The following is a 22,643-nucleotide window of genomic DNA, read 5'->3' as shown; positions in this document are numbered from 1 at the left end:
GTGTGGATGAAATAGGTATACTTTTAGTTTAGTAATATTGAATGTATAAATGAAGAGTCAAACTATACACACTATAAATATGTAGTCATGATGTGCCAACTCTTACATTGAAAACATAAAATGTCGAGTCTCATGTGGAAGAGCTTCAACTTTTGCTTCTCCAACTTCAAGTGCTTTCCAACCATATCCCTCTCTCCCCCGCCTCCCTCCGCCGCCGCCGCCGACCAAGATCACCAACTCTCTACCGCCACCAACCCCACACTAATCAAGAATTTCAACTCCTTATACGACGCCAACTACTCCGATTTCTCAGCCTCTAAATCCAGCCCCTTCTCCCCCTCCTCCACCGCCGCCGAAGACTTCAATTCCTCCTCCTCCGCAGAAGACTCCGACGTCCCGGATTTCACCACGGCCTTCGCCTCCCACCGCTTCTTCTTCTCTTCCCCCGGCACCTCAAACTCCATCGTCGAGCCGCTCCAACCGCAGCCGCAGCGGCACCCTGACGCCGTCGTAGGCGGCGGCGTCGCCGTCCATACGTACTGGCCGGATCCCTACTCCGATTTCCGGCAATCCATGTTTGAAATGATCGAAGCTCGCGACGCCACGGCTGATTGGGACTACTTGAATGAGCTGCTCTTGTGTTATCTATCGTTGAATCCCGGCCACACCCACAAGTTCATCGTCGGCGCCTTCGCAGACGTCGTCGTCTCGCTCGCCGCCAAGCCGCCGCCCGTGGACTGCCGCCGACGGCACGGTGTCACTTTAAGTTCATCTATGTAATGTTAATTTTTTTTAATTATGAAATAATCATCGTTATTAAATATGTTAAACAAAGAAATGTAATGTGTGGGGTATTGGTTAGAAGAGAAGTGAGATTTCTCTAAAAATAATGGAGTAATTTTTGGAAAAGTTTTTGTATTGTGTTTGTGTATAATGCTGTCCCAATGAAGAATGTCTTTTTTCTCGTTTTCCGATCGTGTTTTTTTTTTGTTTTGATTTATGTCCTTTTCTTGGGGGATTAAATATTTTTATGGGGTAAGTAGTTAAATAAGGGTAAAGGTTTTGGTGATCACAAATATTGGTTAATGCCTGCCGGTTGGTCGTTACTTTACTATTTCGAGAAATATTGTCATGGATTCTAATGCCTCGTATCAACAGTTAAGACAACTAGTACGGAGTTTATAAACTAAATAAGTCTAGTATATAAAGGGATCGGTCATGACCAATAAGCTAGAACGTTGTTTGTAAATAAAATAGTAGTACTAGTATATAACGGGACCAGTCATGATCAATGGTGACGTTGAGAAGCCGACCAGCCGAGACCAATTACTAGTAGCATTTTAGTACTAAGGTTTGAAAACGGCATTGGCGCCATTTATGAGCATGAAAATAAAATTTTGACATGATATATTGGTTCATAAATAATGTATTAGATGTCACTGTAAACATATGGTGTACATCAATGGTCATTTCATTCATGAAAATAAGGGGTTATCGATTCTAATTAAGATTAGTATTTTCGACTTCAATTATAAATAGAGTGGTAGAACAAATTTAAAAGAGGGGCATCTAAACATAATTAATTGCTAATATAGCCATGTAGTTAACTATGCACCAAACCCTAAATTCATACTAACAAAAAGTAAAATTGCTTTCACTCTTACAAAAATCTATAATATTGCTCTCTCGTTCTCTCTCTAAAGGCGTGCTCGATTCTTATAATTCTTTTCTGTCAACCCAAGTATAGACAAACTAATGAATTAATTTAAGATAAAGTATGGATTCCTTGAGATGTTTATTTCAAGCATATAGACAAACCATAGAGAATCCAAAGAAAGCCTTCTAACTACTACAATACACACTGCAATAAACAAATTAATAAAATAACTACAATTATGCCTAACAATTATGCTTAAGTTAGTTGGTTTAGATAATAATTTACCTAATTCCCATGCATGAATATTGAATTATTTAATTCCAAGACATGCCCTTTTTAGGTATGGACTGTTTAGTAGGATTTGTGTGCTATAATGGAAACAGTAAAAATTTGTTTAATCTTTAGCCTAAATTTGGGAGAGCGAGCTTAAGTACGACAAACTTTACTACTATTTTGTGTCTAGCTTATTTTTTTCGATAATATATTGAAAATAACTGGATAACTTAGTTTAACAAAAAAGCATGAGAACTTAATTTGATTAGTTGCCTCTAGTTTAATTAATCATGTCTGGGACCATATACAGTTACGTAGCTTCAGATAATACGGTTCGGTTATTTTTATATGATTAATTGATTATTGTATATAAATGACGTGACATATAAAATATGAAATTGAAACTGCTCAATTTAATATTTAGAGACAAAAACTATGTTATAATGAGAACAAACTGCAGGACTCTCAAATTATAGTAATGCATAGTTTCTTCAAAGATAATCATTCATAGGTTGAGTGATTAATTTCATGTTACAAAATCAATTATAGGGTGTACGTATTTATATGTATAGTATGTGTTGGCAATTGAAACTAAAATATAACATATAACTTGATACGATGTGGATCGTATCTGAGAGTTTGATCGTCGCGAGGGAGGTCGGCGAACGAGTTAAGGCTGTGTGCGGAGCCTTCTCCGTCAGGCAGCAAGTTAAATTTTTGTGAGAGAAGTTAAGAACTAGAGACGTTAAGGAAGACAAAATGTGTGGGAATAAACTTATCTCCCATTAATGTTGACAAGTCCCCTTTTTATATTCTAAGACCCTAGGGCGGTTCGACTTCCTATCTCCCGGGAAAGAACCACAAAGAAAACCCGAGATAGAGCTTATAACTACGCTCGACTCCCTACTCTATTACATTATATTAAAGAGCAAAAGAAAACACTAAACATCTAACGAGGAACATAGTCTTGGAGACGGCTTGGTTTCTTCCGTATGCGTCGAGCTCTTGAATCCCCTGCATTGTGTCCTTCAACCAGTTGAGTTGGCTGATCCTCTGGCAGTGTCGCTTGACTCGCTAGGTCCGTGGTGTTCTCGTCATTCGACGTATAGTGTGGCTCCTCGGCAGAGTTCTTATCAACTCCCCCCCGGTTAGATAAATCCTTGTCCTCAAGGAAAAGATAAGGAAAACGACGAGTCAAGAAGGATATCAGCTCCCAAGTTGGGGGATCATCGTCAGCTGCAGACCACTGAACCAAGCCCTGCTGCACAGCCTTCCCATTTTGCATGATAGTTCGACGGTCCAGCAGTTTGGTGGGTGTGACCACAGGACAAGACATAAAGAATTCCTCTGGAAGAGAAGCTGGTACATGTTCGTGCGATCCCTGCACAAATTGGCGAAGCAAACTAACGTGAAACACGTTATGAATACGGCATTGAGGTGGTAAATCGAGACGATAAGCCACCGGACCAATTCTCTCTGTTACTGCAAACGGTCCATAGAAACGCCTTGCTAACTTCGCAGATTGAGGGCGTGCGACAGAATGTTGGCGATACTGTTGAAGTTTGAGGAGAACCAAATCACCGACTTTGAATTGGACATCTCTGCGGTGCTTATTGGCTGTGTCCCTCATATGTTGTTGTGCACGCTCCAAGTTGGCCCTTAATGTCACCAGTAAGTCTCCCCTTTGCCGGATCAGATCTGCAACAGCTGGTGGTGTGGACAGAGACGGCGGTGCAGCAACCAATAATGGCGGCTCACGACCGTAAAGGGCGTGGAAGGGCGAGGTCCCAAGACCGACGTGATGGAAGCAATTAAGAGCAAGCTCCGCCCACGGCAAAAAATTAGCCCACTTTGATGGTTTATCTGCTGTAAATGCACGCAGATATTGCTCCAGGCCACGGTTTCGGACCTCTGTCTGACCGTCTGATTGTGGGTGATAGGCTGTGGTGAAATGAAGTTTCGTTCCACTTAAACGCAACATATGCTCCCATGTTTTGCTTAAAAAAATGGAGTCTCGATCTGACACGAGGGTCTTGGGAAACCCATGGTGCTTGACTACCGTGTCAATGAATAGACGGGCCACCCTCAAAGCATCAAACTTGGCCGGTAACGGAGCAAAATGTGCATATTTTGACAGACGATCAACGGTAACCATGATGACAGTGTAACCTCGAGAAGGAGGTAGGCCAGTGATAAAATCCATGGAAACGTCCTCCCAAACTTGAGCCGGGATAGGCAAAGGTTGTAAAAGACCAGCCGGTTTCTGAGTGGAGTATTTAGTAGTTTGACAGTCGACACAGGAGGCAACAAATTGCTGGACTTCCTTCCGCATATCAGGCCAATAAAAGCCTGCTGCTAATCGCCGGAAGGTGCGCTCCACGCCTGGATGGCCGGCTGCCGGAGTGCTGTGATGTTCAAATAACAGTCGAGCTTTCGATGGAGACGCAGGGTCAACATATACACGTCTTTTAAAATAGAGCAGTCCATCACAAAAAGATATATGTGGAGGAGCTGTGCCGTCCAAGACGGACTGCTGAAGCGCGCGCAATGTGTCAGACGCAGCTGTTTCAGTACGGAGAGCAGCCCATAATTCAGGCAGCGGCTGTGCAACCAAGGAGAGCAGCTCGGTTACTTGATCAGCGTCGGAATCACGTCTGGAAAGAGCGCCGGCCACTCGATTAGAAGTACCCGTCTTGTATTCGATTCGAAACTTGTAGCCCATAAGTTTTCGAACATATAAGTGTTGATCCGGTGTTTGAATGACTTGTTGCAGTAAATCCTTTAGACTTTTCTGATCGGTGCGAATTACAAATTCTCTTCCCAACAAATACTGACGCCATTTTTGCACGGCCTCTACAATAGCGTAAAGCTCTTTGTGATATGTGGAGGCACTCCGTCGACGGGGACCAAGTTTCTTGCTAAAAAAAGACAAAGGATGGCCATCCTGTAATAATACCGCACCAATACCAAAATCCGACGCATCCGTCTCTACATAAAAAACTCGATCAAAATTAGGCAGATGAAGTACAGGAGCTGAAGTCATGGCTGCTTTGAGAGCAATAAAGCTGTCATCCGCTGCACTGGTCCAATGGAAGGAATCCTTCTTCAATAAATCAGTTAAAGGACCGGCAATCATGGAGTAATGTGCAACGAAACGACGATAATACCCTGTTAGACCCAAAAATCCGCGCAATTGTTTAATTGTGGTAGGTTTCGGCCAAGACGTCATAGCATCTATCTTAGCCGGATCTGCCATAAGGCGTCCGTCAGTGATCAGGTGACCCAAATAATCAACTGTAGTGCTGCAGAAAACACACTTAGACAACTTGATAAAGAACTGATTATTGGCCAATGTAGACAAAACCTCGGACAAATGAGCACAATGAGTTTCCAAAGTGGGACTATACACCAAGATATCATCGAAGAACACAATTACCGATTTGCGTAACAACGGGCGAAAAATTGAGTTCATGGCAGCTTGGAACGTCGACGGCGCATTCGTTAGGCCAAAAGGCATCACGAGGAACTCGAAATGACCATCATGAGTTCGAAAAGCCGTCTTGAAGATGTCATCTTTATGCATGCGGATCTGATGGTAGCCTGAACGGAGGTCTAATTTTGTGAAGAATTTTGCAGATCCCAACTCATCAAATAATTCATCGGCTGTTGGGATTGGGAAGTGGTCTGGAACTGTGGACCGATTCAGGGCTCTGTAGTCGATGCAAAACCTGAAGGAGCCGTCTTTCTTCCTAACCAATAGGACCGGCGAAGAGAAAGGACTCTGGCTTGGTTGTATGATTCCTTGTTCGAGCATTGCACCCACTTGCTTTTCGATTTCCTGTTTCTGAAAATAAGGATATCGATATGGTCGAACATTTACTGGTTTGGAGTCCGGAAGTAAATGTATACGGTGATCAAACTGCCTGGTCGGAGGCATGCCTTCCGGAAGGCGAAAGATCTCTGAAAAACTGGACAGCAACTGCAGAATGGATGGTGGTAAATCTGGTGGAAATTCAGTGAGTTGTTGTTGCTGATTTTGGTTGGACTCGACTGGAATCCCAATAACTTCAAAAAGATCCACTTGATCTTGGCGTTCCATGAGCGTAGTTAATGCTCCACTGGAAATCCGACGTGGGAAGGCCGATATGCCCCGGAGAACGACAAGCGAGTCATTCCGATGAAATTCCATAGTACGAGCCAAATAATCGTGGGTGACTCGACCCAACGACTCCAACCACTCCATTCCCAAAATAATGTCCGGACCATGGAATGGCAATAGGTGTAAATCAATGGAGAATAAATTACCTTGCAGATCGAGCGACGTCTGCTTGCTGACATGAGAACAAAGTAAGGATTCACCATTACCAACATAAACACGAAAAGGATGTATATTAGTAAGAGGGAGACTTAGCTTTTCAGCGATACGAGGATGAATAAAGTCGTGGGAACTGCCGGTGTCCACAAGAACAGTGATTTCCATGTGGCTGATGTAACCACACATATGAATTGATTTGGATTGCTGTCGTCCGTCGATGGTATTCAAGTGTGATAGATCAGCCGTGATGACATTTTCCTCTAGCAAATCGGAGTTTGGTTCTTCTTCATCAGGGTCATCGGCATCCACACCCATGTAAGCTAGGAAATTATGCTTACAAACATGCCCTGGGGCCCACTTGTCTTCACAATACCAACATAAACCACGACGGGAACGATCAGATTTTTCTGAAGCTGACAGACGCACGACAGGCAGTTTGCCCAGCTCATGTCGTCGTGAACGGTCCCCCGAAGTTCGTGGATAGGCGGAGGGAGTTGACGCGGATTGAAGTGGTGTGGGTGAAGAAGTATATGGATTACGTGACTCCCTTGGAATCCATGGTTTCCTCACATAGTTGGAAGTTGATTGTGAGTGATCCGGTCGGCAGGCTGACAATTCTTTGGCCAAGGCAAACGCAGCAGCAAGTGTAGAAGGGCGATGTAGCTTGACCTCCCGTTGCAATGGTTGTTTAAGACCAGCGATATAAATGGGAAGAAGAATATAATCCGGAACGCCGGAGAGCTTGTTCTGCAATCTCTCAAACTCAAGCTGATAATCCGACACCGTGCCGGTTTGACACAATTTGGCGATTAAGCCAATGTAACTTTCATAACAGTCCGGATCGAAACGAAAACGAACGTCGGATAGAAAGTCTTGCCAAGTAACAAAATCATTATTAGAGCAATAATGTTTTATCCATTCAGAGGCCGGCGGGTCGAACAATGGGACGACATAGTGAAGCCTATTTGCATCCGGCATCATCATATGATCGAAATAATATTGGATTTTGAAAATCCAATTGGCTGTGTCAGTACCGTCAAAACGTGGAGGATCCAGTCGAACACCTCTGGGTTGATCATGATTACCGCGAGGCTGTCGATCCGACGATGGGTACCAACAGGAAGTAGGCCGAGGCCCGACCATTGGAGATGAAAACGGTCGGACGACGACGGTCGGCGTTGGGCCGTACTGTGAATGCACCTGATTAGGTGGTAGTATGTGTGGATGACAAGGTCGAGCATGAGCATATGGATCAGAGCCGTACATTGTTGAAGAGTTGAATTGGAGAGGCTGTTGTGGTGGAACAAATCCGGTTTGTGGAAGTTGGGAAGATGCAGTAACTTCTTGGTAGTGGAAAGGAGGAGTTATGAGCGGTTGTGGAGGAAATTGATGCTCAGTAACTGCTGTATTGAGCGGTTGCTGACTCGGTAGAGGGTGGAGAACCGCTGCGGAGAGTGGAATCGCATATGGTGGATCAGGATCGGGTCGGGGCGGAACACGATGATCTATTGTCCGGTGTTCAGATGCAGCCAATCGTGACTCCAATCTTGCAAACGAGGACATAATCCACTCCCACTGACCGGTGGTCATGACCCCCGAGGCAGGAACGGCCACCGTCGGCATGTTCGGATCAGGCCTAACATCATCACTTTGCGGCAACCCGAGTTGTTCCCGGCTGGGAATGATAGGTATGTCGTTGGGATTGGTAGCCATGAGAACGTCAATGAAGGCACCAGATGATACGATGTGGATCGTATCTGAGAGTTTGATCGTCGCGAGGGAGGTCGGCGAACGAGTTAAGGCTGTGTGCGGAGCCTTCTCCGTCAGGCAGCAAGTTAAATTTTTGTGAGAGAAGTTAAGAACTAGAGACGTTAAGGAAGACAAAATGTGTGGGAATAAACTTATCTCCCATTAATGTTGACAAGTCCCCTTTTTATATTCTAAGACCCTAGGGCGGTTCGACTTCCTATCTCCCGGGAAAGAACCACAAAGAAAACCCGAGATAGAGCTTATAACTACGCTCGACTCCCTACTCTATTACATTATATTAAAGAGCAAAAGAAAACACTAAACATCTAACGAGGAACATAGTCTTGGAGACGGCTTGGTTTCTTCCGTATGCGTCGAGCTCTTGAATCCCCTGCATTGTGTCCTTCAACCAGTTGAGTTGGCTGATCCTCTGGCAGTGTCGCTTGACTCGCTAGGTCCGTGGTGTTCTCGTCATTCGACGTATAGTGTGGCTCCTCGGCAGAGTTCTTATCATAACTGTCCCACATCGGTGTCAAGATAAAACTGAAACTAGTATATAAGTCTCATGGGCCCCTCCTCCTATCACCAATTGGTTTTATGATGGAACCCATGGATTTCTATCATGGTATCAGAGCGGGTCACCGATTGTGGGTCATATTTAACTGACCCAGCAATATATCTGCGCTGAAACCGAAAACTGACCCAGCAGTATAACTGGGCTGAAAATTTGGGCCAAGTGGTCCCAACCGTTCGAAAAAAATTGGACCGATTGTCCAATCGATTAGAAAAAAGTCCAACCCCTCCAAGGTTCACCTTGAAGGGTTTGAGGGAGGGTGTTGGCAATTGAAACTAAAATATAACATATAACTGTCCCACATCGGTGTCAAGATAAAACTGAAACTAGTATATAAGTCTCATGGGCCCCTCCTCCTATCACCAATTGGTTTTATGATGGAACCAATGGATTTCTATCCGTATGTATGGATTAATATACAGTTCTATAAGAACAAACAGGTGTTGGCCTGTTGGGACCATCGAGTCATAGACATTGTAATTTAATTGGTTCCCTGCTAATTAATGTGAATATTTTTGTCGCAACAATGTAGCTATCTTCGATAGTTTAATATTTTATTAATACTATCGTCCAATAAATTAAAGGCTATGAGCGATTTCTAAAATTCCATTGTAATATATAAATGTTGAGCCGGTTCTAGTGACGATTAATTTAATTGAAACCGACCAAACCTCAGCGTGAATTTTGAGGAAATTAATACAATAATAGTATTGCAATACTAATTGGTCATTAATGTAAAAAAAAGTTAAGGACACTAATAAAACCTATGAAGCAAATCTATAGGAAAACGACTTATGATTTGGGTGTTTAGAGTTATTTGACAAACTGATCAAAATAACATGGATTAATCACTAATCCCATCTTTTATTCACCTGCCACATTCATCAACTCACATATTCCAATTAATTAAGATTTTTTTGATATATAATCTTAACTTGTTAACTTCTACACTAATTGAATTCATAAATTAGTAATTAAGTTATATCCTCGGTGCATTCGAATTTATTCAAAAAATTAAAGATAAAGAGCAAACGATTGCATGATGGGAAATTGGTTTGGATGAAACCGCCACGTTGTTACACCAGAATCATATATAGTGAAAATCAGAGTAATAATTGGATGATGACAACGACTAAAAATTGAATGATGCCAAATCAAAAGATTGCTTATCAATGTAGATAAAGTAAATGTCACCTCAATCACTCTCACATAGTTAAATAAGCACATCTTTTTAGTCTCACATGCCTAATTTTGCATAGAATATGTACTATTCACTGCATGTTATTTTACTATTCATCATGGTCCATCCCATTTGTTATTTTGTCACATTATTGAAATTAGGAAATAAGATTCTACTATACGTTCATATGGAGTGATCTATTTCAAGAACAAAAAACAATTTGTCTTCTATTTAAGTAAACCTTGATTTTAGGTTTTTATTTTCCATCTCATGTTCCCATTTAATCATTTCTTCTATTTACGTAGCCCTGAATATAGTTCTAAATATATTTGGTAATGCTAAAATTCCAAACTTGCCCTTTTACTTTTCACCTCATCCTCCTCTTCTTACACACGCTGCTGCATTCAAAGAAATTAGGGATCTGTAAAATTCACTGTCCATTCCATCTCAATCAATTCGAAACTAAAACCTTTTAATCATAAATATCCTCATGATCGCACACGGACAGCTTTGATTTTTGAAGAAAACAAGCAATGAGCATAGGGTTGTTTACAAACATCCACAGATTTCACCGAAAATTTTGACAGAAACTGAACAGATTCAATTGCAAGTGTGTAGAAATAAGGCTACCAACTCTCGATGATTCAGAAACGTGAGTGTGAGAAACAGAGAGCCGGTGCCTGTTCATTATTCCATGGCAAAAGAAAGCTTACAGATTGGTGTGGCGTAGCACAGGAGTGTGTTCACTGCTCGAAGGGCTGGTTCTCAACCTCCTTCCTGATTGATTCAAAGAGCACCGAAGAAAGATATCGCTCCCCAAAGCTAGGGAAAATGGCCTGTACCCAAGGTTGAACAAGATGATTACTGAATGTGAAATCATATTACAAAATGGAATTCTGCAAGTCAAGTCTCAGCTATATAACAAGTACTATCATATCACCTACCACTATGTTATACTTTTACCTATGTAACAAAAATATGTTTCACATCGTATTGACTTTCAGAGCAAGAAAAATTCGACTAGGGATATTTTTGTTTCATTGGTATGTATGAACACATTTGGGGAAAAGTGTTAAACGTTGGGACATTTTTAGTATATTTTCATTTATAATCTGTTTTTGTAAAGCTTCCAAGGGGAAATACAAATTGAGGATTTTCACTATCAACGAGGATAAGAAGACTTACAACAATGAGCTTTCCAGCATTTTCAGGACGTTTTGCAATCTTGATAGCAGATGCTGCTGCTGCACCGGATGATATCCCGACCTGTTGCATATCATCAAAGTGAGAAACATCAATGAGTTCATTTCATACATGAAAAGATGAACCAAATAAATTGATAAAATCAAGCAGGCTATTGAAAAAGACTAAAGTAATGCGAATTACCAGTAACCCCTCTTTTGCCGCAAGAAGCTTAGCAGTCTCTATTGCTTCATCGCTTGAAACCTGGAAATATACAGGGGAAACACCCAAGTTAACACATCACACCTAAAGCTCAACAAAGGTACACGATAAGATTGAAAGAAATATTTCCATCTGGAATGGAAAGAATATGAATCTTACTTGAACTACTTCGTCGATGAGATCAACATCTAGAACACCAGGGATGAAACCAGCACCAACTCCTTGGATTTTGTGTGGACCTGATAATTATAAGAGAGGAACTTAAAGTTAAGTACCTACTTGGGTGGTGGAGTTAAATGGTGCAGGGTTTTACGGTTGAGTCTTGAATTTATATAACGGTTTTATTTTCAAAAGTTGAGCTTGTCTCGATGAGTAGAACCCCAAGAAGAGTATGCTGTATCAAAAATGTTCCTAATTGATGAATGTAAATTTTAATAAGTACACTATAAGACAGGTGATAAAGGTGATAACATGAAGTTATGAACAAAAAAGTGCAATTCTATCATTGGTTAAAATGGAAATAAGATAACAATTTATATTCTGTTATATTTCATGGGTATGTCCCGGTCTTATTGATAAAAACACGATTTTGATATTACTTATTTTAACAGAATTGCTATATGATTTCAGCACTTCTCAAAATTAATAGAACTCACCAGGCTTCCCTCCGGACAGAATAGCACTTTCAGTTGGTTCGAGACCATATAGCTAAAAGACAGATATAACAGAAAGTTAGAAAATCACAATAATCTAACAAATCTAAGACAGACAGATAGTGAACCAGATAGTTGAATTATGCAGAATTTATAGATCAGTACACAATCAAATCAACCACATGTATATACATTCTACAAAATAAAAAAGATGATCTGACCTTTATCTCGGGGTTCTGTTCTTTAAAATATTTTCCTGCACCTGAAATAGTGCCCCCCGTGCCAATTCCAGAGACGAAGCCATCGATTTTTCCATTTGTTGCTTTCCAGATCTCAGGTCCAGTGGTTTTGTAATGTATCTGGAAGATGTTTTTGATCGCTTAATAGATTTCCCCGGTTGAAAATTGTATTAACTATGTCTAGTGCCCTAAAAGTTACTTACCCTTGGGTTGGCTTCATTTTCAAACTGCTGAAAAATGTAAGAGTTGGGAGTCTTATCCCGAATCTCCTCAGCCTTCGCAACTGCTCCTTTCATTCCCTTAGCAGGATCTGTTAGCACCAACTCAGCACCAAAAGCACGGAGAACTATTCTACGTTCAAGACTCATGGAAGCAGGCATGGTAATGATTAGCTTGTATCCTTTAGCGGCTGCAATGAAGGCCAAGCCTATGCCGGTGTTGCCACTTGTTGGTTCAATCAGGACACTCTTTGGAACAAATTGTAAAATAGCAAGAATGGATAGTGCCAAAAACAAGAAAAATATAAATCAACTGAGCATCAATAAATCAGTAAAAAAGATAAACAGAAAATAAACATTGAATTAGTTGATGTGTGTTAATCTACCTCTCCCGGTGTGATAAGCCCTTTTTCTTCTGCATCTGAAATCATACTATGTGCAATCCTGCACGGAGAAAAACATAGATAACAAAAATCAGCTCAGCAGCAAAACTGACAGGATAAGAGTACGCAGTTATCCTTCATGAAATGAATGAGGTACCTATCCTTGACACTCGAGCACGGTTCCATCGACTCCAGCTTGGCAGCGACACGCGCAACACAACCCTCGGTAATTTTGTTCAAGTATACCAAAGGAGTGTTACCAATCAACTACAACATGAGGGAACTATGCTTAGCCAAGAAACCAAATTGGGAAGAACAAAAACAAAACAAGATTTTTAACACTCACACTCACACTCGCACACACTAGTACTCTCAGATTGACCATTTCGAGCCATTGATTAGCTATTTTTATTTGAGTTTCAAACTCATATAACAGAAATAAAAACATACGCACATTCGCACACTCACACACATACTGAGCATAAACCACATGCCAACAACAAAAGGATCACTGGTCAAACAAAAAAACAGACAACAATGAATCTGCGAAGACTTACTTCAGTAACATCATTAGCTATTCCAACCTTTTCCTCAGCCATATTTCTCGACTAATCCTGCAAAATCATCACAAAAACTTGTGACAGATGCACGAAAACACGCACAAAAGTCGAAAACTCTGCTTCTTCAAAGATTAAAACAGTTCATGATCAATTGGGACATACAGCAAACACATTCTCGGCAACTATAACGAATCCATCACAACAAAGTAAGAAACTAATAAAAATTTGACCTTTAAAAACCTTATCCTTATCAAATCAAATAACCCTGCACCAATTTTTAACACACAAAAATTTGATTCCGAAAAATTAATACAAAAATCAAGAAAAAGGTAAACCCCTTTTTCAAGAAAACAACAATTTATCCATTTCCTCGCCTAACCTAAACTTACTTTTTATTACTATTTTGTTCTTCCAAATAAAAAGCTGAATCGATCTATCACTCCATTTTCTTTTCAGCACAAAGCACAGAGAAGAAGTATACATAAACTAAACCGCCGCAAATCAATAGCAGAATTATGAGATTGAGAGAAGCAATCAGAGCTTAATTACCTTTTCGTAGGTTTTTTTTCCTTCTCCACTGCTGGTTGAAATAACGAGAAGTGAAGTGACCTGCTATATTATATGGAGTACATAACCGACTTTATATACTTCTACAACATTAAAAAAAATTAATCTACCAAAATTACTTAAAATCAATTAAAATAAATTATACTCCATATTCTAAGAAAGGCGATAATTACGATAATTACTATTTTTGTTTAAATAATAGTGATGAGTTTATGGAATGAATGGCGCCTAAGGCCATTAGTAATGGGGCGCCCTAAGGCGCGCCCTATATGTTATTAATTTAAATGTTATATTATTGTTTTATTAATTAATGTAAATGTTTTAAAAAATGTAATGCAAACTAAATTAAAAAAACACAACGATTAACTAAAAACCGGCGAAGATTGCATTCATTAAACAAAAGTTACACGTTTTGAGTTGGCTAAAATCTACGCAATTCCCAACTTCCGGCGCAGCTCATCGATCAGCCCCCAGAGATATTCGGCTTCGGCGGGGTCCGTACACTCATCGATTCCGTGTTGAATTCGGGATCGTACTGCGTGTTGTAGTCGAACGGTCGATATTCATCCGGTTCTGTACCCGGCCAACGAGCCTCCCCAAACATCGGACTCTTGGGACTTGAATCCATTTCGTAGTAATAATAAAAATTCGAGTTTCGAGAGTGAAATCGTGAAATGAAACGTTAGAAATGAAGGTGGGGTAGGGGTATTTATACAAAAAAGCGAAAACGCGTGCCATCGTCCGCCGATCGCGCAATGGGGCGCCCGATGGCGCGGACGATGGCTTATCGTCCGCGCCATCGTCCGCCGATCCCACAATGGCGCGGACGATGGCGCGGACGATGGGCCATCGTCAGCGACATAGGGCGCGCCCTATGGATCGGCCGCGGACGAAGGGGACGGACGATGGCGGGCACCCACAATGGGGGCATCGTCCGCGCCCGAGGACGATGGACGCCATCGGGCGCCCCATTGCGGGTGCCCTAATTATGGTCCGGGTACAACGATACATATTTTGTATTCGCATTGTTGAATCATTGAAAATCTGATGTTGATGTCATACATTAAACTTTGTCTTGGTTCTTTAAATATAGAAGATATTTAATATTTACGTATTTTTGTGGAAAAAGAAATATGTAGATAATTTGTTTAGAGAATGAAGATGTGTAGGTGGCCGTGGATAAATGTGTATATGAAAAGATCCTCAATCAATTAATACTTTGAATTGTAGAGTAGCTCTTGAATAATAGGCTAGGAAATAAAAACATAACCTAATGAGTACTACATTGCAAGCGACGACCATAGCGTATTAAATTAGTCACATATTTTGTCATACTTATAATTTAAGTCATTCAATGCATTATCAAGTGTAGACTGTTCTCTCTATGCCAGAACGTCAATTCCCTTTGAAATGGAGTCATATTAATAAGTAAATGCCAATACAATAGACAAATATTACTACTACTATCTATTTTTATTTTCTTAAGTACACTATAGTACATTTTATTGAAATACATTTTTATTCTTAATTAGTGACTTAATTTATCAATAGAGGTGAGGTGTAGTATACCATGACAAACAACACGAGAAATATACATAATGCCGTAGCTAGTAAATTTAAAAACAAAAAAGCTAGTAATATACTTTAAAATATGCAAATAGTGAACTAAGTTCCATCACTACCCAATCCATAGTTTAATTTGGATAAGTAAATAAAATAGACTACTCTACCATATATGCTTTGGTGGGCTGAATAAAATTCTTCAAATATGTAACATCATTTTAATTGCAGCCAAAGCAAACACTATTCAAGATAGTCAAAAGAGAAAAAATGAAGTTAAAATTTGGAACATCAATCTTTGTTCAAGACAAGCAGTGTTATACTTGAATACGGTAAAGACTTACCAGATTACAAGCAATTCTTGCATCTTGTCAACATCTCCAGTCACAAATAAATTCATACACAAACTGCATCATAATGTAACGTCAAGACGTGTGGTACCTACTCACCTGAACGATACAGGGATCATGTGCGATGTGTGAGCTCCCGTGCACTCACGATCGAGACCTTCTTCTTGAGCTCAAACGTAATCTTGTCCAGATCGGCAACAGTAGCTAGATGCCCATAAAACACCCTCTTCTTCTCTCCGGTTCTGGGATCCAATTTCACGAGATTTGGGTTTTTCTCGTCTTCCTTGGCAAGTGTTAAGGGTTGCAGATGGGCCCAGCTCTTCCGCCCTTGTCTCTGTCTCTCAAAATAATCAGCAAGCCTCCGAGCCTCCTTGAGCCCCGATTCGTCACCTGCGAACTTCACTGCGTGCATGCCAAGATGGCCTTCTCTTGCAAACAATGACATCGACTTTCCACTAGTAAATCCAAGATCTGAAAGACACAACAAGTGAAAAAACTGGCATGAGGATCCAAATACATCTTAACCATAATTCAATTCGATCGTCAAGACATATCAATCACGATTTGATACCACATAAAGAGAAACATGCCACCTACATAAACATTATATTACGCTTTGAAAGAGGAAATGACAATATATATATTCCGTAGAATACATCCTGTTGATTCCGTAGAAGAGACGAGGAGTGGGGGTGCTTGAAGAAAGCTAAGAGGTAAACATATTTTTGACCTCCATAAGGATCAGAATTGAAATAAAAATGATTAAACAGACTAATAACTTAGCAGCAAGAATAAATGCATATTGGCCAGCAACATGAACCAACAGTTCATTTCCATCCCCAAATCTAAGAGCAAATGCAGATACACAACAATGAGATGAAAGTGCTACAGAAGGGAATATCCTCTTCACGAAAGTATGACGTCCACCCAAAGTGGTCTATATAGGAGTATATAGAATCGGACTATGATCCGACACACGAACTCATTGTTCTAGTTGTTCTAAAGCTATTACAATAAATTAAGAAAATCAGCAGGTCATGCCAGAGACTGATGATGATTCTGAATCAGTAAGTATGTTTTAGTGCTTCCACACTAAAAAAAACGAGAGCCATGTAGCCCTAAAATGGAAGCTACATGACAGTAAGTAGTTCATAATCACCTATTATAACCACCACCACATAATTAATTGGGTGGAGGTGGTGGAAACAGTTTGTAGAGAATCAGAATTCAGTTAGGTAACCACCAGTCTATAGTTTCTCACTGATACAACTATAATTGTGACAAACTTATTCAGGTCACATAAAAGTTGTACCTTACTAAGATGTTAAACAGCATAGATGATGATTCATCTAGATGAAGAGAAAAAACACTTTAGAGAATGCTTTACTACTGTATAGACAAAACCACTACTGATGCAGCCACCAAAGATGACAAATAGAAAATCTCATTCACGAACAGATGAAAACCGACAGAGAATGGGAGTGTGTGATACCTCTAAGCATACTATCCATTGCTCTGTTTCCTAAACCTTCCATGCGTCCTTCGCTATTTTTTCCCGTGATGGTATTATGAATTAAAACAGTAGGCGGCCACACAATCAGATCATCAATGTTTGTTTCTGCATCATCAGCAGAAAGATTCTGATAGGCTTTGGAGTTATTAGGTTGCGTCAAATAGTTCCAGCCCATTAGAATGCACAAAGCCTTGTGAAAAGCTAGATGATCCACAAGTGAGCCAGCACTTTCCGAGTTGTATGCATGCATGACAAGACTGTGCACGTCTGGAAAATCTTTCGAAGACCTATATTTCCATGTCAAAACCGTGTAGTTGCCTCAGACACCGGGACAAGTCAAGAAAAATATCAAGATAATACGATGGTAAATTTAGCAATATCTGCATCTGGCTGGAGAATTCAAGTTGTGTTCAAATTCCAGCAGATACAATTTACTGCTCCAATAGCCCATTTATCAAACAAAAAAAGAGACAACCAATAAAGATATTGTCATTTTAATTTTACACCAATAAAACAAATTGGAATATTCACGAATGCTTCACACACATATACAACCTCATCAGATATTTGCCACTGTGAGGAACAATGCTTGACATACATTGCATCTAAAAATTTAATCATACTAAATGTACTCAACCATATGCTGACTGGTTTAACTTACAAGCAAGGAATTGAGAATATAATATGAGAACCTAACCAGTACAATATACATCTTGAAATTAAACTCAATATCCCTGACCAGTGGCATCAACACAAATCATTTACAAGTTAAAGCCTACTATACAGCCAGTCATACCGGTCAAGCAACAGCTGCATTGACAAGCACATAAATCATTCAATAGAGGTTTAGGCACACAGCATAAAGAGGCAGCCGGAAGCCTTTGCAATCACTCAATCCCTATCTCAACAAGGAGATATCTATGAATAATTTGTCAGTGCTAGTAAGAAAAGTAGTAGGTAAAAATTGTGAACTGGAAGCAAAATAAGATGGCTGGAGGAAGAGATAGTAAGACCTAATTGTGCACTCAATCAACTTTAAAGTCTTTGTGAGGAATCCAAAGCAGTAATCAGTTAAATATACTAGTACAATCATAATCCAGTAAACAATGATCTCTGCATCATATGCAATGGCTTTGTTAATTATCCTAAAATACAAATCCAGATACCTTTAGGAATACAGACCGATTAAACAATAGAAAATTTAAACACAAAACTACTTCATTATATGGCATCCCAAGTTAAAGCATCACAGAGAATTTATGTTCTTGCACTGGCACAGGCACTACATACACAAATCGAGCAACTCCACTGTAAAATGAAAGAGAAGAATACACGGAACATTCATTTGGAAGGATCATAAGATGTAACCGAATCTATAATTCTTGAGCTTAATAAGACAACAAAGTAGGAACCATAAAAAATAAATTCATTTGAGTAGAGGCACTAGCCAACTAGATTTTGTATCAAAATACCACCATGTTAAAATCAAAGGTAGAAACATGATACTTGGAAATTTCCATATATTCATGTATGGTGAAAGCACCTAATATACACAAGAATCCTAACTAACTAGGATAGCACTATGTTTCTCTAAAAGTTATACCATATGGACAAATCTAATTATAACATGCCTCTAGCTTGTTGTAAAGATGATCAAACCTAACTCCAATGAGAATTATGGCGAAGATGTCTCACAATTGTTGGTCTCGACATGTACAGTTCTGTAGAGTCACAGAGTGCCAGTAAAGGTGATTTATCTGTCAACAGTTCCACTATCACACCTACAAGAATCCTTAGGTAGAACGGGGTTCCAACTCAGCACCTTTTGAGTGAGATTTTGAGAAGAGTTGCTCTTTGGAGAGCACAGTACGATGAAAGTTGTAAGCTGTGTTCGGGGGGGAGTTATTGTCTATCGTTGGCCTCTACAAATAGAATCAGTTGGGGGAATGAGAGGCGGTAGTTTACCCTGCGGCGGATGTCATCGGTCCGCTTATCTCCAATTCATGAACTTAGCCGATACTAAGCTATATAGTAGCAGCAAATTTTTCGGATCCGGCGGTTCAATCTATGATTTCTCATTCATGGACGTTGATAAGACCCATCCATTTAGCAGCACCTTAGGAAGACAGCCTTATAGTTTATAAGGGTGTCTTGGAGTTACCAAAGTACAAAAGCCGCGATCTTGCAGAAAACAAATTTCTATTCAAAGAGTGCATAAATGCATGGATAAGCTTACACTAACCCGACAATTTGGGATTCATCTAATTTGAAATTTCATTTTCTTTGGGAGGAACATGGAAGGAAAAGGAATTGGAGTGTAATACTGTAATCTGATAAGAAGACATCGGATGACAGATGATATTTGTTAAGGCTAGGAAGTAACAAAACTGATACCCCTTTTGCACCCAAGATATCCTAAAAAGATACATTCCAAAGACTTGGGATCCAATTTGGTAACGTGAGGTCTAACATCCCGAACAAAACAAACACACCCAAATATCCTAGGTTCATTTGAAATATAGAGATTTAAAGGGAAAATAACATGAAATAGCCTGTTGTGGAGACATCATCAACCCAAGAGTGTTTAGGAACTTGAATCCTAAACAACAGAGCCCTGACTGTTTCTGTTTCATGAATATGTCTATTTTCTCTTTCAACTAGCCATTTTGGGACGGTGTATCAAAACATAATGTTTGATGCAGAATGCCATTATGCATTATATAAGAGCAAAGTTGTTCAGGCAAATACACCTTAGCATTATCACTTCACACTGTTTTCACAGGAACATCAAAATTGAGATCTAATTTAAGCACAACTGTGAATATCATGGGCAAGTTATTTATAGTGATGACATAGTCGACAGTGAGCTTGAAAATAAGCAACGGGTCCTGTATATGCTGTTGACTCGGGAATTGCATATCCAAAATGTAGAGGCTGCTGCCATGGTTATTTCACTAACTAAAACAAATTGATGTTAGCGAAATTTTCTCTATATGTTAAAGAGTCATAACAGAACTAGGAAAACACTAAGTGGCTCTACAAATTACACCATACATACAAATCTAATTCTTACAAACCACAAATAACTATTTCAAGATTCAGGGAACAAGATTGGTGTGAGTTGTTTCCAGGAATAGGTTGAATCAAATTACTCCAACCTATTCTGTAATAAATATGAAAGGCACGTGCCTAGGCAAGAGAATACATAAGTAAAGGCTAAGATTGGCACTGAAAAACAATAATCAGGACTTGAAAAGCATCATAATCTACTGTGTAACCACATAAGGTTGGCTCAGTACAAAAGAGCAAACAAAGTCCTGCAGATATTTATGTTAAAAAATTAGAAATAATTTAACACTTCTGGCTTGAGAAAGCAACCAGAAAGGAATCAAGAAACAAATACTTTGAACAAAATAGGAAGACTGAATAAAAACAATTTTGAAGAGTGACACTGTTTGCAATTGGCCTAACAGTATAGGCTTTTTGCAATTGGACGAAAAGTATAGCTGTTAGTGTACTAGACTTGGAGTAGAATTGAAAAGAAAGCACAAAAATCTAAGCCTTAAAATATACGATTCATTGAAGGCTATATCGAAGGAATTTGCAATCAGATCCAATATCATATGCCAGTATCATGGAAGTGGTCATGCAAGGAATGGAATTTGAAACAAAAGCAACTAAAGTTTGAAACAAAAGCTCGATCCAAAGCACAAGGCATGTCTCATCACTCATCAGACAGGATCCAAAGTGTTAACTCACAAAAAAGTGGCATCCTTGTAAGAGTAAAAGCTTTGAACCTCTGCCATGCTGAGATTTTTAAGCATAGTACTTAGACAAACACCCGAGAGTGTGACAGACACTATTAGAACTATGATAGGATGCTTGACTATAAAGTGGAGCTTACTGCTGCAGCATGGTTTCAGACATCAGAAATAGAATATGAAAAGATACAGCAAAACATAAACATAAGGTGTAGGTGAGAGATATCTGTCTCATCCTTCACAAGATTAAACCAGAGTAGGTCGTCACAACAATTGATATCAGATTATCACCACAAACCAAATTTAGAAGTGTAGCTAAACCAACCTATGAAATTGTAGTGCAATAATAAAGTGTTTCCTGCACATTGCATATATTAAATTATGTTACAAGGTAAATTTTTAATTCCTTTTAATAAAAAAAGAAGCACTACCAGTCAAAACTTTCAACAGATCAAACCTTCAAACCAAGCATGAAATAAGATGTTAGTCAAAGAAAATCGACCTACATAAATTCAGATACACCTGATAAACTTAGTAAACTATACCAAACTAGCCGAGCATAACAATATCTAAAGTGTCTATAGAAACACCTTAAGCCACTTCGCTATTGCCCAAAAATCTAGCTATTGCTCAAAATTATCAACAATGTACATGAACATGTAAAACAGATACTTGAGTCACACAAGTCAACTAAGAGCATTTATGATCCAAACAATCAGGTCGAAAAAGCAGATATTTCTAAACACACAATTGCAAAACAACATCAGACCTGCGACAGGCAAGACATGGTAGAGGCCCCTGTTTCCCGTCCATCAAAAAACTCTTTTTCTGATTCGGAGTCTCAAAAACCAACTTCACAAAATGCAAAAATGCCACCTTTAATGCATTCTGATCAACCTCACTATGCCTAAGCTTGCTCGAACTTCCCTCATTATATCTCATGTTCTTAGCAGCTCTCATATCACCACCTCTCCCCAAGCCGTACCCAACACTTGGGCCCGGCCCATTCACATTACCATACTGCAAGAGCTGTTGCCTTTGCCTATCAAACCCATCATCCCTTCCGCCCCTCTCATCTTCCCCAAACTTCCTTTTCAAAGAATTCTCAAGTCCCACATTCGGATTTCGGGCCCTACCATCAGGACGTAGGAAATCAGGGCTCATCGGAAAAGGGGGGCGATCAAGCCCGACTTCGCTCTGTGCAATGAATCCGGGCCGGTGTGCGGGCCGCGGCATATGAGCGAAATTCTCATAATCAGGGAGCAAAGCGAAGTAAGACCGCACGGAGCCGTCGGCGAGGACGATGCTGCGGCGGTCGAGCATGTGAAATCCATAAGATGGGGGCGGTGGCGGATCGTTAAAAGGGTAGACCGAGCTCGGCCCTGCTGCGGAATTGGGATTTCCGGGCCTTGGAGATGGGTTCTCAGGCCCCGGCTTCGGCGGTTGGGGTAGGGGCCTATTGGAACCTTTGTTGTTCGGAGCCGGAGGAATTGCGGCGGAGTTAGGAGAGGGTTTGGATTTGGAGGAAGCGGCGGCGGACGACTCCCATCGGGATTTGCGGTGGTTGGAGGGGTCAGAGTGGGGAGGTTTGGGGGCGTTGCCACCTGGCATGCTCACGCCTTTTTCTTCTTCCAATCGACTGAAATCTCTGTGTTGGCTTCTTGTATTTGAAAATTCACGATGACAG

General features: G+C 40.2%; 3 protein-coding genes across 3 annotated transcripts; 1 reads left to right on the top strand and 2 right to left on the bottom strand.

Annotated features, from left to right (window-relative positions):
- The first annotated feature begins 120 nt into the window (after positions 1–120).
- Positions 121–969, top strand: LOC121804204 (transcription repressor OFP12-like). Its single transcript, XM_042203734.1, has one exon. It carries the CDS (start codon positions 121–123, stop codon positions 778–780), a length of 660 nt encoding a protein of 219 aa, XP_042059668.1. The 3' UTR covers positions 781–969.
- A 9,201-nt stretch (positions 970–10,170) lies between these two features.
- LOC121808716 (cysteine synthase) lies at positions 10,171–13,850 on the bottom strand. Its single transcript, XM_042209313.1, has 11 exons — positions 13,755–13,850; positions 13,203–13,259; positions 12,803–12,912; positions 12,649–12,706; positions 12,248–12,511; positions 12,027–12,164; positions 11,809–11,860; positions 11,312–11,391; positions 11,135–11,194; positions 10,934–11,014; positions 10,171–10,584 (listed from the first exon to the last, which is right to left on the bottom strand). The coding sequence occupies exons 2-11, from the start codon at positions 13,242–13,244 to the stop codon at positions 10,492–10,494; spliced, it is 978 nt and encodes a 325-aa protein (XP_042065247.1). The 5' UTR covers positions 13,245–13,259; positions 13,755–13,850; the 3' UTR covers positions 10,171–10,491.
- A 1,735-nt stretch (positions 13,851–15,585) lies between these two features.
- Positions 15,586–22,571, bottom strand: LOC121808679. Its single transcript, XM_042209275.1, has 3 exons — positions 21,726–22,571; positions 17,175–17,482; positions 15,586–16,153 (listed from the first exon to the last, which is right to left on the bottom strand). The coding sequence occupies exons 1-3, from the start codon at positions 22,565–22,567 to the stop codon at positions 15,798–15,800; spliced, it is 1,506 nt and encodes a 501-aa protein (XP_042065209.1). The 5' UTR covers positions 22,568–22,571; the 3' UTR covers positions 15,586–15,797.
- Between the last annotated feature and the right edge of the window lie 72 nt (positions 22,572–22,643).

This window comes from Salvia splendens, chromosome 1 (genome assembly GCF_004379255.2).
Source record: "Salvia splendens isolate huo1 chromosome 1, SspV2, whole genome shotgun sequence".
Taxonomy (NCBI): Eukaryota; Viridiplantae; Streptophyta; class Magnoliopsida; order Lamiales; family Lamiaceae; genus Salvia; species Salvia splendens.
The sequence above is the reverse complement of the archived record's forward strand: the minus strand, read 5'-3'. Positions and strand labels throughout refer to the sequence as shown.

What these genes read in the sequence shown, in the direction of transcription:
- LOC121804204 (XM_042203734.1), top strand. Translation starts at nt 121, where the DNA reads ATGTCGAGTCTCATGTGGAAGAGCTTCAACTTTTGCTTCTCCAACTTC.
- LOC121808679 (XM_042209275.1), bottom strand. Translation starts at nt 22,567, where the DNA reads ATGCCAGGTGGCAACGCCCCCAAACCTCCCCACTCTGACCCCTCCAAC. An exon ending in CCATGTCTTGCCTGTCGCAG is followed by an intron (nt 17,483 to 21,725) that starts GTCTGATGTTGT and finishes ATGGAAATATAG; the next exon opens with GTCTTCGAAAGATTTTCCAG. An exon ending in AATGGATAGTATGCTTAGAG is followed by an intron (nt 16,154 to 17,174) that starts GTATCACACACT and finishes TGTGTCTTTCAG; the next exon opens with ATCTTGGATTTACTAGTGGA.
- LOC121808716 (XM_042209313.1), bottom strand. Translation starts at nt 13,244, where the DNA reads ATGGCTGAGGAAAAGGTTGGAATAGCTAATGATGTTACTGAA. An exon ending in TGCTCGAGTGTCAAGGATAG is followed by an intron (nt 12,707 to 12,802) that starts GTACCTCATTCA and finishes TTCTCCGTGCAG; the next exon opens with GATTGCACATAGTATGATTT. An exon ending in ATGCTGGAAAGCTCATTGTT is followed by an intron (nt 10,585 to 10,933) that starts GTAAGTCTTCTT and finishes CCTTGGGTACAG; the next exon opens with GCCATTTTCCCTAGCTTTGG.